At 50.5% G+C, this 15,365-nt stretch overlaps 2 protein-coding genes across 2 annotated transcripts in view; one reads left to right on the plus strand and one right to left on the minus strand.

The window, feature by feature from the left end:
* Nucleotides 1–15,365, minus strand: part of LOC126581105 (cadherin-89D-like) — a 30,926-nt gene that overhangs the window by 8,671 nt on the left and 6,890 nt on the right. The window lies entirely within an intron of this gene.
* LOC126581112 (uncharacterized) lies at nucleotides 11,430–12,805 on the plus strand. Its single transcript, XM_050244574.1, has 2 exons — nucleotides 11,430–11,557; nucleotides 11,681–12,805. The coding sequence occupies exons 1-2, from the start codon at nucleotides 11,480–11,482 to the stop codon at nucleotides 12,782–12,784; spliced, it is 1,182 nt and encodes a 393-aa protein (XP_050100531.1). The 5' UTR covers nucleotides 11,430–11,479; the 3' UTR covers nucleotides 12,785–12,805.

Raw genomic sequence — 15,365 nt, forward strand, 5'->3', positions numbered from 1 at the left:
TGCTCAATCGAAATGGCCCCACGAAGCTCGTAGACGCTCGTTGGTCAATCTGGTGGTCAATTGGTTTCGATCATGTTTCCCGTTTTGTTTTGTTTTTCTCCCCCTCCGTCGATGTCGAGCGTTCAGGTGGGGTATGGGGCTCACATCACGTTAGAAACGTAACGTTTCATGCCTCTGCTGATGGTTCCATCGGTGGTGGAACGATTCTCACAAGCTGGACTAAAAGATGTTGATCCGTTCAAAGAACAAATCGATATATCTCAATTGCCAGCTTCTGGAGGAACCTCGTCGCTCTCACGTTGAGCGTTGAGGAATAAAATTAATATTAATTAAGTGGATGCCACGCCGTGGAAGGAAGGTGTGGAATGTAGAGCAATAAAAGCCGAGAATATCGATCGACTGATCAGAATCGGGACGGAGTATCGTTCGAAAGCGAGCGACGATATTCTAATCACCTTCACCGTGCTGCGATGACACGGGTCGTTCGAGTGCTAAACCGTGTTCGAAGGAAGGAAGGAAGGCGTCTTACGTTGACGTCGGTCAAATCTTGCGCTCGATATCACGCCGCCAACCGGTCTCCAAATGGATCCAATCTTGTCCACGTCGACCGACCGGCCGGCCGGCCGGTGTAGACCGGATTCGCAAAGACTGACAATCAATTGGCAGCATAATCGTAGTGGACAGGGCCAGCGTGCGGTCACTTTCGAAGTCAAACAATCGTGAGAACGGCGTTGGCTGGGCGTCACGTGGGGGGCGTCTAACGATAAACAGTTGCCGGCCTACGGGGAACAATGGCAACGACCACAACGAAAACGACCACCACAATGACCACCACAATGACCACGGCGATGATGATGATGATGTCGAGAATGGCTCGCCGGTCGGCTGCCGGTCTGATGCTTTCCAATTTATCATCCAAGAAAATTAATCAGATCAGCTGGACGCCCAGGTGCTTAGCTTGGGTGCACCCCTATACCGAGTGGACGGCACCCCTCATCCCCTGCACCAGTTTGCCGCAATCGGAATTCTGCGGGTTGATGAGGATGGCCAGTGTCTGTCTACTTTCTAAGCTCATCAGCATCACCACTCCCTGCCGATGCTTAGTATCAAACAGAGGGGTGGGGGCTGTAACTGTAAAGCAATCGTCACGACATCTTAATACCAAGTTCGAACGCGAGCTTCATTAATCAGATTAGATGGCAGAGCGCGCGCACGGAGTGCCACGAAGTGCGACCATCACCAGCATTTCAGCTTCAGAACCATCGCCTCGCACCGGACCGCATTCTACGGTCGTAAATGGAACTCATAAAACGCTGTCGCTCGTCTCCTAATTCCAACTCATCAGGAACGTTATCTAGCTGTATCTTTGAGGCTTTGCTCAGTGACTCCAGCAGCTTACCAGCGCTACCAAGTTGCTCGCCTTTCGCCGCTAATACCGATTCCGAATTTCAATTTTCAAGCGCGATGAGACTCCCGGACCCCGAAATGGAATGCAAATGAAGTTTCGCGAATGATGGACGAAACAGACAGACCGGCAGAGTCATCAGCAATCACCAAGCAAAGCTCTCTCGCGCGCTCTTCTCCGAAGCGGCTTATTAGCACATGAAAGTGAAGCTGCTTCACATTAACAAACAATGATCAATCGGATGCAACCCCCCCGGGGGGTTGAGAGGGAGTCAGTGAGTCCGTTTTCTCCCGAAATGATCCCCAGTAGCGTAGGTTCCTCGCCTTCCCATATCTTGGAATGTGTCCCAGGCGCCACAAAGTACGCGTGCATAGTGCCACGGAACGCAATGCAATGCCACACTACGCTGCACCGTTGGTCCCCGTTGCGTCGAGACGAGCTCCAAAGGTCTAAAACCCCATTAGTGGGCGCCACCGCGCTTCTCTTCTACCCTTCTTCCACACCATGGTGCCCATTTTCCAACTCATCGAGCATGAAAATGGTAACATGACTTATGGTCGGTACACATGACATACTCACAGGTGATGTGCCACCATTGGTTGCCCCGCAGCTATTCATTAGTGAGCCAGCTGCGGATGCGGAATCTCGGCACAAAAGTGCAACGCCAGAGCGTAGAGCGTATAGAGTACAGAATGGAGTGCAGTGCACTGGGGCCCGTTCCAGTGACGCACAAAAGTTCCCGGCAAAATTTTCCCGCAGAACCAACGACCATTGACTGGAGCAGCAACATATCTACCGATATGGTAGATAGTGAAAAAGGCGGGGGAAAACACTCTCTACGAAACGCTGCTGCGCTGGAAAGTATCTTTTCCCCCATTGTTCTCTGCCGTCTGTCGCATGACCTCGTCCCTTGAGTTGCTTTTGTTGCCTTGATGCCTTGCTGGCTGGCTGGCTGGCTGGATGGGTGGAAAATGAAAGGAAAACTCTCGATGGACAATTATGAATATTTATGGATTTGTGGGTGGTTGGGTGGGTAGGTGGGTGAGCTTTCCCGGTTTTCTGCGCTGCGCCTTTTTGTCAGCAGTAATGATGCGCGAGGTGAGCGCGATGGAACCGAATCGTCGAGGCGTTTCTCTTTCAGCCGCAACGAGTGCGAAGCACGAGAATTGGGCTACCTATCAAGCGTTCGCCAAGATCGCTCGTTTGTCCTGTGTTCCGTGTCCCGTGTGGCCGGGTTCGAAAGGGAACTCGATGGAATGGCGAGTTGCCAACAGAACGAGCTCCGGAGGCCACCGTATGCCCAGCGGCTATAGGTTACCAGTGTGCGGCGCTCAGGTGTGATTCCAAGCTGACGCTGGCCGCCCCTTTCTAGGATTGCTGCCTGTTGATCTGATGGCTGGTTGGTTGGTGCAAATTAGATTAGTCGTTCAGCAGAGCGGGACGGGAACTGGTAGACACTTGGTTCGTTCATTTGGCAGATGGCAGAATGGGTTTGTCTGACGGAAATTAGCTGGCGAGAGTAGACGAATTTCGATGTTTGGCGGAAGCAGAGTCTGGAAGCTGCTGTCAAAGCATAAATGGTTCGGGAGGGACAAGTGTTTTACGTTGAATTGTATGCTGGTTTTTAGTCATAACTAGAATTTTGGATATTGGGATGATGCTATAGAAGGACATCATTTTACATTTAGACAGTTTGAAAGTGAGCGTTTGGAGGAAAAATGCTTAAGACTCTCTTGTTTTAATGTTTATGCTGGCACAATTTTAAGCAAAGGAAATTCTTGTTAGTCGTATGATTAATTAAGATTAATTTAATAATTTTATGTTATTACATCAATTGATCAAAATGATAAAATGAAACTATTTGATACTATTCACAAAAGAAACTAAGGTGGACGCAAAAAATACAGCTCAACAGGCATGCTTCTGCATTTTATTTAACACAGATACTTTATGAGGAGATTCTGAGGAAAATTTAGAATGATAACCCTCAAATTAAACTACCAGGAACTAAGTGACGAAACAGAGTAGGAGGAGAACTTTATTTCATACTGTTAGAACTTCATTATCTCGCAAAAAGTACAAAAATTGTCAAAAATACTTTATTTAAAACACTAAAGGATGCTTTCCACGAACTTGGTTCCATCCCATCGCAAACCATCACTCTCAATGGAATTTACAAATATTTTCATTCCATCCTCATGCGCAAACATGATTTAACGTTCGTTTTCGATGTTTAAAATCCATTCCTGATCCAACACTTTCCATCACTCTCGCGCAGAAATAGTGAAACATTGCTTTCCACCGAAAAACCATCAAACAGGCGTAGCGATTTATATCACCAATATCAGGAAATCGATCAGAAAAGATTTGCAAAGATGGATGATGGATCCTCGTGGGCGTAAGCGTGCGTGCGTGCGTGCGTGCGTAATGGCAAACATAATTTGCGATTGATGCGATCAGTTCGGCTCCTCCGATTCCGTTCACGCTTTTCCTTCCTCATGATGCCGATGCCGATTCCTTGCCCATCACACGTGTTCGTGCTGTCCGGAAGGAACAACGCCGTGGCAACGATTGATTGACCTTCACGAAAAAGCGGCGATTGCTTGCCGCTTAAAACCACCCATCACTCACGTTCGTGTGCGGCGTTGATAATTTCCCGATCGGCCCAGAGGCCGAACTCGCTCGCTCGCTCTTTCATCTGAACCGCCCCGGGGATGGGTTGGTGTATCGGGAGGTGGATGCTGACCTGCATTTTGGGGCGCCCAACAACAGGTGGCAATTAATGGGAATCTATTAGCCGTTGCTACGTCGCATCCAGCACCGCTCCCAGTGAGAAGGACTCCACCATCAATCGAAGCCCTTGCGAATCGATCAACATTTTTAATCGTCGCTTCCATCTGGGACCCCCCGGGGGCCCTCACCGGTGCTCGATCTCCCGTGTGGTCCCGCTGTAATCAATCAAAATTCTCCATCAACCAAGTGACGGCCGCCAAGTGCGTGCCACGCCACGGAAGCAACTCATCGGCGCAAAGGCGTAAATGGGGTGCCGCAGGAGGAAGCAGGCGTCTCGGTCCATGGGAAGTGTTCCAGTGGTTCCAGTGGACCTTCCGGGCTCTCCCCGAAAAAAAGGGTACCCTCATTCATGACCTAATTGGGTTTCGTAATGGCCCAAAACAATGCGGTGAGCTATGGAGTTTGCGGTCGGTAAGTAATCAAATTGAGCGCAGGAGCAATTCAGGTGTGTAGGAGATTAAGTCCATCCAGGTGATCGGAGGAGTGTTGGCGAGGAGAGGGAAAGAGGTTAGCAAAATATTAGCCAGCATTTAGGGGCCACGATGGCGTGCTCTCCAAACGAGAGACACAAACACGGGCGCCCGTTTGTGTAAAGCTAAATATGAAACTGAAAACGTCTTCCATTGTCTGCTGTATCATCGGAGCATCTTATGCTTGGGCGGAAGAAAGCAACGCATCTCACCACTCACCCCACTCGCTGTCCATTAGCTGTATCGGGAGAAGCAAAAAAACACTTTCGACCAGTGCTCACCAGTAAGATTAATCGCCGATAAAGCCACAAAAACTCTCAACCGACCACATGTGGCCACGGAGCGATGCCTTGGACCTTCGCAGCATGAGTAATGGAGTCCCGCAGAACCTAACGGAGATGGGAAGAGCCCTCCCAAAGATGGTATTAGCATGCTCACGCCCATGCTCACCACGCTCTAATAATAGCTCCGTTTCCCCTTTTCCTGGTGCTAGCCGGGTCCGACAACCACCGAAAATCCCGAAAGCAAGGGCGCAGCTGAGCCACCCCCAGCTCCAGACCAAAAAGATGCTCTTTCCGAAGGGCCCTGCGCTGCTCGAAGTGCATCAGCACGAAAGGCGCGCGGCGAGTGGGTGCGTTTGAAAAGAAAGAAAAATATTTGGACAACCGCGGTAACCGACAACTCCGGGCAACTTGGGGGTTGGCCACCGCACACCGGAGCCACAGCTGACAAAACTTTTACGAAGACAAACAATCCGAAACAGACGCACACACCAGGGGGCTACCCCAACCCCCACCCAGGGGAGGTAGCAAATCGCCCAATGGCCGACCGATGAACTCGTGCTCTAGCTTAACCTCACCGGCAATGGGACTCGCACACTGGAGGAAAGTGAAGTCGGCGGGAAAAAAGGTTTTCCTTTCTGCGTCGGAATTTGTTTGTTACCCCGTGGGCCCCTCCCCGCGGGGGGAGGTAGGTCAGTAAGCGGCCTAACGGTCGTTAGGCGAGAGTTCAGCGAGAGAGAGAGAGAGAAGGAATCGCGTGAGAATTTGGGCGAGTTTGCGGTGTTAATTTGAATTCGGGGTGAATTGCCTAGTGGCCCTCCCCCCGGGGGGTACACGTTTAATGAGGTGAAATGTGGGTGTCAAAATGTGGTGTTTCCTCCGTGCTCCTCAGATGAAGATGATCCTCATTTACGTGGTGAGATCATTACCACTGATTGGAGGGGTGTAAACTTGGCCAGCAACACACACTCTTATATGACCAGCGAAGGGGTTGAAACAAAGGGTTTGTTGTTTGATGGAAAATACAATGGAGCACCCTAAAAGTGCGCTCGATTATGGTCAGTGACTTCAACTTCGGTTGTGTAAGAGTTATATACGCACCACACGTTGAATAATGAAATGTTTGGAACTGAAAAGGAGGCGAGTGAAGTGATCTCCCTGGACGGCAAACTCTCTACGAGGCCTTTGACTTTTCCTCTACTTTGTCTGCTACTAAGTTGGCAGTGACTTGTGGCTCTTGGTTGAAGGATATTTTCACTCCCGGCCAACTGTGATGAGATGATGATGTACAACGTTGGTATTGAATTGATGTAGAGACAAGTTTACCATTTGCGCCTTTCACGCAAATCGCACATTCTCAGCTGCCATCGCGAGAGTCTCGGAACCATCGATCTCAGCCATGACACAGGACAACGCTTCCTGTTCCAGCTATCCTTTCACCCAACCCAACCACGATTAAGTACCAGATCTTCACAAAAGTCATCACGAGAGGTGTTAATCGATCAATTCTGCTGTCTTTCTTGAATCATTTTTTTCCCTTTAAGCTATCCGATAGATTGCTGTTGATTCCCGTGTAAACACCATTAGGGCGGAACACGTTGTTGACACGGACACAACAACTCTGCTCGACCGCTTAAACCGCGGCACTGTGACAGTTTTGGCCCATTATGGGGACATCGGCAATCAGCATCGTAAATTAAGGACGCGAACATCGAATGTCAACACAAACGAATTGAACTGGGCGGCCAAAGTATTCGATTAAAATCGACCACTCGTGGAGCACTCTCGTCGGTTGTGAACCTGTGTCCCATAAACCACCGCTCCGACGCTCCTCCGTGTTCAATTAAGAACAGGAGAACATGCCAACATGGGCAACCACCGGCAGGGTCACGCATCCATCAGCAGGAGGTTATTAAAAGCGGCGGTCCACTCATAACTTCCAACTCATCCCTCCTCAAACCTGGACGATACCGCGTGCGCATGATTTACGATTGCACCGCGGGTTGCTCCATCGTTCTGCTGCTGCTGCTGCTGCTTTGCGAGATAGCAAATTAACGCAAAGTGTGTCCAGCGAGTTTGTTTTGATGGAGGAAAAACATAAGCACTTAAGCGACGGTCCACTTCAGATGCCACGAGAATCAGAGAGAGAGAGAGAGAGAGAGAGAGAGAGAGAGAGAGAGAGAGAGAGACAGAGTGAGCGCACAAAAGATGACAAGCGGTCCCGTGAGCGGAACCGAACAATTAATGTTCGTCCAGTGGTGGAGGTCGGTTGTGTCGGGGTATCACCACTTGGTGCCAAGTGCAAACCGCGACCCCGGGAGAAGAATGACACCCTTGGGACGGGAGCGGGGGAAACGCAAAACAAAACTCCTTCCATACCATTCCATTTCTTCCTCGCTCTCATCCGTCCGGTTGCGGCCGTGGTCAATTCCCTTTCCTTTGGCCTTCATTTCCCTACGGATTGCTTAACAGAGGCTGCACTGTGGTGCTGTCGCTGGGTGGCACTCTGGTGGGTTCGCGGGGTGGAAAATTGTCAAGTGTCCGGCCATCACCATCGTCGTCGTCGTCGTCGTCGTCGCCTGGCCTGTCAACAGACCCGGTATGTACGGGAACGCTTTTCTGGAACACATTTTAAGGTTGACGCGTGGTGAAGGCAACGCAAAAAATAAAACGAAATGCGGGAAAAGAGGTTTCTGGTTGTGATGACAGAATGAGCACGATAAATAAAAGTGCGATGATGAAGGAGAAAGAAAAGAAAATCAACCAATGCCCTATGAAGGGGACTATATTTATAATTCGAAACTCTGCCCCTGACACTGGTGTTTTGATTGTGAAGGGGTTAGAGCAGCATTATACATGCCACCATGAATGACAGGCGTGCATTAATCGCTTGATTAAACACTTACACCGCTTGTCGGTTTAAGAATCTTGTCAAACATGCCCCTGCCTCCTTCACCAATGGTGAGAGCAGGAATTAATTTCACTGAAGCCAACCCATGGTCACGGTTCTAGTGGAGAACCCTAGAGGAGATGAACTGCGTCGGATGAGGCCAACTTCTCTCACCGAACCGATTGGTTCTGCACCCCAAAAATGCTGCGATTACGATCGATCGATCGATCGCTTCGTGAAGAAGGGGCCACCATGTTAATGGGCCTTGGCCGTGTGTGCCGAATCCGGCGGCCCGGGGCCAAGCGCGCTTCGGCGCCCTAAAAACACGCCGTGGCCCGTGGTCCGTTCCGAGCCGGCTAGCGGTACCGTGGCTCCGTCTGTCTGTTTTCGGAGTTTTCCGATCTGTTCGAGCCAATTTCCTTGGGTACCGGGCACATATGGGTCGCATCCGATTGATCGATGGCCAACGCATCGCTGGCTGGCATCGATCAGCGATCGATCAGCCCTAATAAACCTCGCTCAAATGGATCCGCGTCACACGTAACGGCAACCGGAGGAACCGGAGGACAGAGAAGGGGTGATTGTAAATAGCAGCGAGAAGGGAAGCAGCATCCATTACTTAATATCTTCCTCCCCTTGGCAGCTCGCTTCGGTTGCTGGTGACGCCTAGCGGGATGACGTAAATGGATTGTTCGAACAAAACCTCCTCATCTGCCGACGACGCCCTTTCGCTCGCTTTACAGAAACATCCTTCTTGTCGACGAGGATCGGCTTTTTCCATCTGTGCGATCATACCGATGGCATAACAATAACACCACCAACAGTGCTGGTGCCGCCACCACACCGCCAGCGACGTGAAAAATGACGAAAATGTGGTTGGACGGATGATCGAAAAACAAACTCCAAAAATCAGCTGCCCAACCTCCAGCTCGTGCGCGTGTTTCGGTGAGCAGTAAACTCCCCGGTAGGGAAGGGGACTCGGTCAAGTGTGAAATCATAATTTTCCCTCCCGCCGTTCCGTCGACGTGTTTTCCGTCGGGCCGTTTGTTTGCTTTTCCGACCGTTCGCTCACGCCCGCTAGGGTGGCATTCCGAGTGGTGTGTGACGCTCGCTGGCTAGCTGGCTGGTGGTTCGTTTCGATTAGTCGTTTGCTTTTCCGAATTTTCTTCCACTCTTCATCGCACCCACTTCACTTCCTGTGGGGCTCGGGGTGCGAGGTTAGTTGATTTTTTGCGACCAAGCGTCCAAATTGCGGCGGATCGTCTTCCAAATCTTGCGCTAAATAGTGGGTTAAACCAACAAATGCTTCGAATGAAGTGTTGCACAATATGTTGCTCTCTGCTGGCCGCTGGCCCATTGGTATCGCTTTCTTTCGAGGATCCGTACCATTGGAAAGGTAAACGTCAATAATACGATTTCCCATAGCGACCAACACTGCGCTGCACTGCTCCTGCACCGTGAATCCGTTGCATCATACCCAAGGACGGTTCACATTTTCGATTCGATTGAGTCACAACAAAAGGCCCCGTGAGCCAATTATTGCGAGCAACTTTTCGGAGCCTCGGATTTTGCATATCCATTCCACTGGGATGCTCAGGGAACACGAGAATCGATCAAATAATTGGAAAAATGCTGCGGAAAAGAATCACATTTTTTCCCGATCCAATCATTCCAACATTCGACGCTTTCCCCGAGACTCACCGCTCCACCGTTTCCGCTGTAATAATTAACCGGCTTGGCGAACGGCGATTTTCGAAATTCAATAAAATAAACATTATGCCACGCTGCCAACATGGGTGTTCGCATGGGATTGGGCGGGGCTGGAGAAAAATGATCCCAAGCTACGTAATCTGTGAGAACATAACAATCCCCCTTCTGCTCGCGGCTCAACGTGGAACAGAGAAATGGCGCCCGTTTTTGAATGCCGCAAATTGAATTCACCCAAAAAAAGGGGAGATGGAGGAACGCAGAGCAGACACAATAAATACACATTAGTTCCTCGGTGCGGTTGGCGGTCCCGAACAAATGTGTTCACAAATTGAGAAGCATCACCGAGTGAAAAGACGTGGCCCGGGGCCTGGCGTACTGCCCAAATCACAATGCAAAACGGAACTGGACGCATGATGGCACGGGCAAGGTCGAGGACGATTCTGAATAGTTTCAAGGACCAAAGTCGCCTGGGGCACCAGGGAGTTTCCGGTGAATTCCGGAGGCGAGAAAGACAGTACACTCCAACGACGGAAATGAATCGTAATGGTGCGTCCCATTGGGCCCGTGCAGTGCAGTCCCGGTCCTTTTTTTCTGTTTTCAGTGGAACTGCCCTAGGAAATCAATGTAAATCGTTTTCACCTTGGAGGTCATAAATCGGGAGATGGGGATCCTGCTGATGGTCGGCGATGAGCCTTTTGGGGGGGATTTTTTCCCTCTTTTAGTTAAGTGCTTTCCGGACATTCTAGTTAGCTGCAAAAAGGGCTTTCCGGAGGGCTTTTCTGAGCCGCAAATGGGATTCTAAAGCACACTCGATGGAGAGTCCCTTTGCCAGATGATTATCTGCTATTTAGCATGGAAGACCTCTGGAAGACTCTCTTTAGCATGGCAGATCGCTTGATGATAGATTTTGAATTTTATTCACTCTTCAGCTGACTAGAAGCTTGGAGTGCATGAGTTGCGACGAGTTGAAGTTTGTAGAAGTTCCACTAAATTAAACATGTTAATGTCTGCAACTTTGTCCCAACAGAAATAATACAATGATTGTACACACAATAATTTGGCGATAAACTGTTTTAACAATCACTTCAGAATATATCCTTTGTGAATGTTTAAGCAGGTGAAAGACCTATACATTTTCAATTCAAAGAATTAACATAAAAAGAAACACTATATCTTAATCAATAGCAGGCAACAACAAATTGAAAAGTAAGATCAATAGTAGCATTACTTTGACAGAGACCGAATGAAGTTACAAGACACTTAAAATATATTTCTAGCAGCTGCCAAGCAAAAGATACATTCAAATATAGGGGTGATCCCTCTTCTCGTGATCTCATAATTCATAGCCATGTTTCATGTATTTACCCAGCACGAACATTGAACTTCCTTTCGTTAGAAAAATAATGTCTAAAAATGTTCTTGCACACCCAACTATCACCATTTGACAATCTTCTCTAAACAACCATTTTATGGCCGAACTAGTAGCGCAAACCAACCACCGAACACGTCATCTCGAAAGTTGTTTACACAGCCTCGGCCTGTCTGCCTGCCTGCAAGCCCACTGCCGATCAACTCGCCGTGTGATCTCCCGAGAGCGAAAGTCAAAAATAAACACAAACCATGCCGCCAGCCTCATCACCGTACCATCCACCACTACTGGCGGCCATTATTATTTGCAAACAAAATGCACTCGCACGGCGCACTGTGCTAGCGCGCACGAATTACGTGAATCCCGTGCTATGTGGCGATCTTGTCAAACGATCTTGACATTGACATCCGAGAGCATAGAATACTAGGCAGTACACTGTACGTAATTGCTTCGAAGAGTTAGTGTTGATCAATTGTTACCAATTAAGATACGGTGTTGGTGTTGCGGAACACGCTATCAACAGATAACTCAGCATCTCTATCGTCTTCGCTGCTGCTGCAGATGATGATGAACGGTGTGTATCGAACGAACCAAACGATGTGCGACCGATGGCTTCATTTTAACGATCTTCCCTTCGAGGTAAGTGGCCAGTGGCGGGTGGTGGCCACCGACTGGGGGATGGGTGATGACGATCTACTCGATCTCGCTGTCTGACAGCTGGTGCGGGCGTCGTGTCTGTTTGTTTTGCATGTTGGTTCACAGCTGATGTGCGAAATATTCGACTATCTGCCGTTGCGGGACATAAAAAATGCGTCGCTCGTCTGCCAGCACTGGCATGAGATCATCTTCTCCGAGGTCTACATTCACCGGTTCCGGTTGCTGCTGAACCTCGACCAGTCGCTACCGGCCCTGCGGCAGATGGTGTCGCTGCTCGAGGCAAGCGAACGCGAGTACTACAGCGTGGTGCTGCGTGCGAATCTGGGCAGCCCGTTGACCGAGGCACGGTTGAAGATCGTGAAACTGATGATCCGCCTGCTGGCCCATGTCGCTGACTCGTTGTACTTCAATATGGCCGACTTCCGGATCGAGTCGTGTGTGTCGGAGCGTTCGCTTCGGGGCCGCCGGTTGCAGATCATCGACACGCGCGCCAAGTACATTCCACTCGGGATGGGCCTAAAGGAGTCGATGCTGGCAGCGATCTGTGAGTACGCGGTCAACCTAGTGGACCTGGTGATCGCCGAGATGAACATCAACAACCCGAAGGCACTGGTCCCGTTGTCCTCGTTGCGCTGTCTCAAGCTTCTGCTGATCAGTGACTACTATCCGTACGTGAAGCCCACCACACCACCGATTGAGTTGCCTGCCCTCGAAAACCTGTCGCTGATCGGAGTGACGGACGAATCGTGTCACTACTTCCGGGTGGACAATCTGAAGCGCTTCTTTATCCACTCCACTGGCACCGATGCACCGCGCACGATGGACTTTATCACTCAGAACATCACGGGAGTCGCTCGGTTGTGCTTGCACTTTACGGCGCGTTCCATCCAAGCGGACGTCATCTTTGGATGGTTGGAACGATTTCCGAATCTGCTCGCCCTCGAACTGGCCGGTGTTGCGCTGCCAGTGGATGTACTGAAGCACCTCAATCCCACCAATCGACTGCAGAAACTCATCTTCGTTGCCTGCCATCTGGAGGCGGTACTGTTGGACGAGTTCTGTGTGAAGTTGGGTCGCTTGCGGCTCCTGTGCTTTGACCGGTGCTCCCTGTTCCACCGGGACTCCGGGTTTCATCCGATCCATCATAAAGACCTCGAGCAGCTGCGAACGATGCTGCCACGCTGTCAGATCATGCTCGACTACGAGTAGACGAGGGAGCACGAGAGAGAGAGAGAGCGCGCGGCCAGTATTCTTTGTGTGGAAATAAACAAATTCAAATCCTTCCCTGCACCCCGAAAATCGTATTTATTCATGACAGACGGATGCTTTTTGGAGCGACGATGACAATGGAATGTCCGCTTTGTTAGGATTGGTTGCGATTAGTTCCACGTCAACAGCAGAAGCAAATGCACTACCGACGACCAACCAGGCACGGTATCTGTCGTGTTGCGGACAAATATAATGCGCGTTGCTCTCCTCCGGGCACTGTGTGTCAGCGTGTCGGCGTATTGTCCACGTTATGCAGCCGCTTGAGGTGCGGTAAAGTGGCCTCGACCACAAAAAGACACTTTCTTTGGCGAACCGACGCAACCGAAGATATGACGCGCGGACGCTGCCACTGGGGCGTTTTCGGTGTGCCATTTCGTTTCGCACGGTGACGGTCACTGGAGAAGAGCTTGCACAATCCGTGTCCAATCGGTGCTGAGACGGTTTCCCGGACCACACACCGTACCGTACCGTACCGAGAGTTCATTTCATCGACAAAGACGACCAGCCGGTGTCTGTTGTCGACTGTAGCCGACCGTAGTCCTTGACTGCGCTTTCCATGAGCTCCAGCACCAGATAACAAAGTTCGGCGCAAAACGGCGTCTAGTGGTGGTGTTTAGTTGTGATGATGGTGTAGTATCGTCGCCTTCCGTATCATTTTCCTGTTCAGCACGAATGTCTGCTTCGCTGGGGAACAAGCGGACGAAGGATAACGAAGGCAGGTTGGTGAGCAGCAACAGTGGCGGTGTCAGATTGTCTCTTTGTGCAGCCGTCGAGGAGTCGAACCGAACTGGATCGACGACAAAGCGGCAACCGAATGTTGAGTATCATTTTTTAACACAAAACTCAAGCCTTCGAGAGCCGGGCAGGTTGGCAGGATTCGGTAACGACACTCACAGGATTCAATTGCTGGATTGTCACGCGAAAATAAAATACTGATACGCGCACGGTTGCAGTTTGCTTCTTCAAATGTTATCTTTCATTCCAGAGCGCGCTTCTGCGTCGTGGATGGTGTATCGAGATGTATCGCAGCTTCTCCAGCTCAACGAAAACATTCCTCTGGCAGCAAATACTTGTTTTTTGTCCATTTAAATGCAAACACGTGAAACACCACCAGATGGTGGATTTCGCATCCGACGGTGCGTGCCGTGCCCTATCTGGCACCCCGGATACCCGGCAGTTCGTTCCGTACAACCAAACCCAGCGAAAAAAAAGGGAAAACATCTAAATGAGCATCAGCAGTTTCCATCTTTCACCATCACCAGGATGAAAGTTAACGATTGACCGATACTGCGGGGGAGCTGGGCTGGAAAAACTCCTCCTCCGTGTGGCCAGTCCGTCCGAGAAGGACCGACCAACGGATCTAGGTCACCCAGAGGGGAGAGAACCAATGAGTACGGCTGCTGCTGATGAACATTAACGGTTCCATGGTTGGGGCCTGGGGCTGGAAAACCCGGTCAGTGAGGTTATGGGTTCCGCAATCCAATCCAATCTCGTCAGAACGCGGGCTGATCGTGCAATCAGGGCTGGAACCGGGCGGGGGTTCCAGGGAGGCACAGGTGCATCCAACTAATTCGTTCCGACGATGGAAGGCAATCGTTACCGGAACCGATGAGGACGAGACGTGGTTGGTTCTTCTGTTGCCGTGCCGCTGCGCGAGATCAGGGTACGAGTTCATCATCCAGAATGCTGCAGAACTGCGGAACTGCCTTCATCACCACCGTACATCATCGGCAAATCGTGGCAACCGGGCGGCCCGGTCGGCCCACTCCAGGAAGGTGGGATTGATGGTTAATGGTTAACGTGCCGCGACTAGCATGGCGCACCTAATGGACTTCACGCAATCCGCGTTCCATCCACGGTGGCCTAGGGTACGGCTCGTTCTGGGTGGGAAAAATGGCACCAGACGCCCACCACCACCTTCCGGTTCGGTCGACAGTACAGACAGTGAGTCTAAGCAGATCCAGCAGAACAGCAAAACAACCGCCGGCCACTCTAATTATCCAAAACAAATTTCCATCCAGCAGCACCACATCGGCCATCGGTATCTTCGGAGCGAGGTGGAAACAGCGATGCTTTCCACTGATGTGGCCGCAGGTCACACAACAAGACACGGACTATACACACGGTGCGAGAGCACGCTGGCCATCATCGGGTCAAGAGGTTTATTACAAATTTCGTTTTGTACATAAATTTAACCCAGTTCTCAGTATCACTGGATCGCGCACCCCGTTGCGTTGTATAGAGAGTCCCTGGCGCGCGGCCCGTGGCACTAAAACTCTCCATAAATGCGGCACGGCGCGGCAAAGGCGGCCCCTCTAACCGCTGGTCCTGGGAAAGCGTCAAACACCAACCGCCGACGGAGTGATCCGTGGAAGGAAAGACACCAGGGGCGAGCGGTAGGGGTTTATTTTTAATTTTCATTTTCTCACCCAAAAGAGAATCTGTATGTGCGTGCTCCGGTGTATGTGTGTTTGTTACCGAATGCGTTGAACATAATTTTGTCGACGCAAAGTTTAGCCTG

Source organism: Anopheles aquasalis, chromosome 2 (genome assembly GCF_943734665.1).
Source record: "Anopheles aquasalis chromosome 2, idAnoAquaMG_Q_19, whole genome shotgun sequence".
NCBI lineage: Eukaryota > Metazoa > Arthropoda > Insecta > Diptera > Culicidae > Anopheles > Anopheles aquasalis.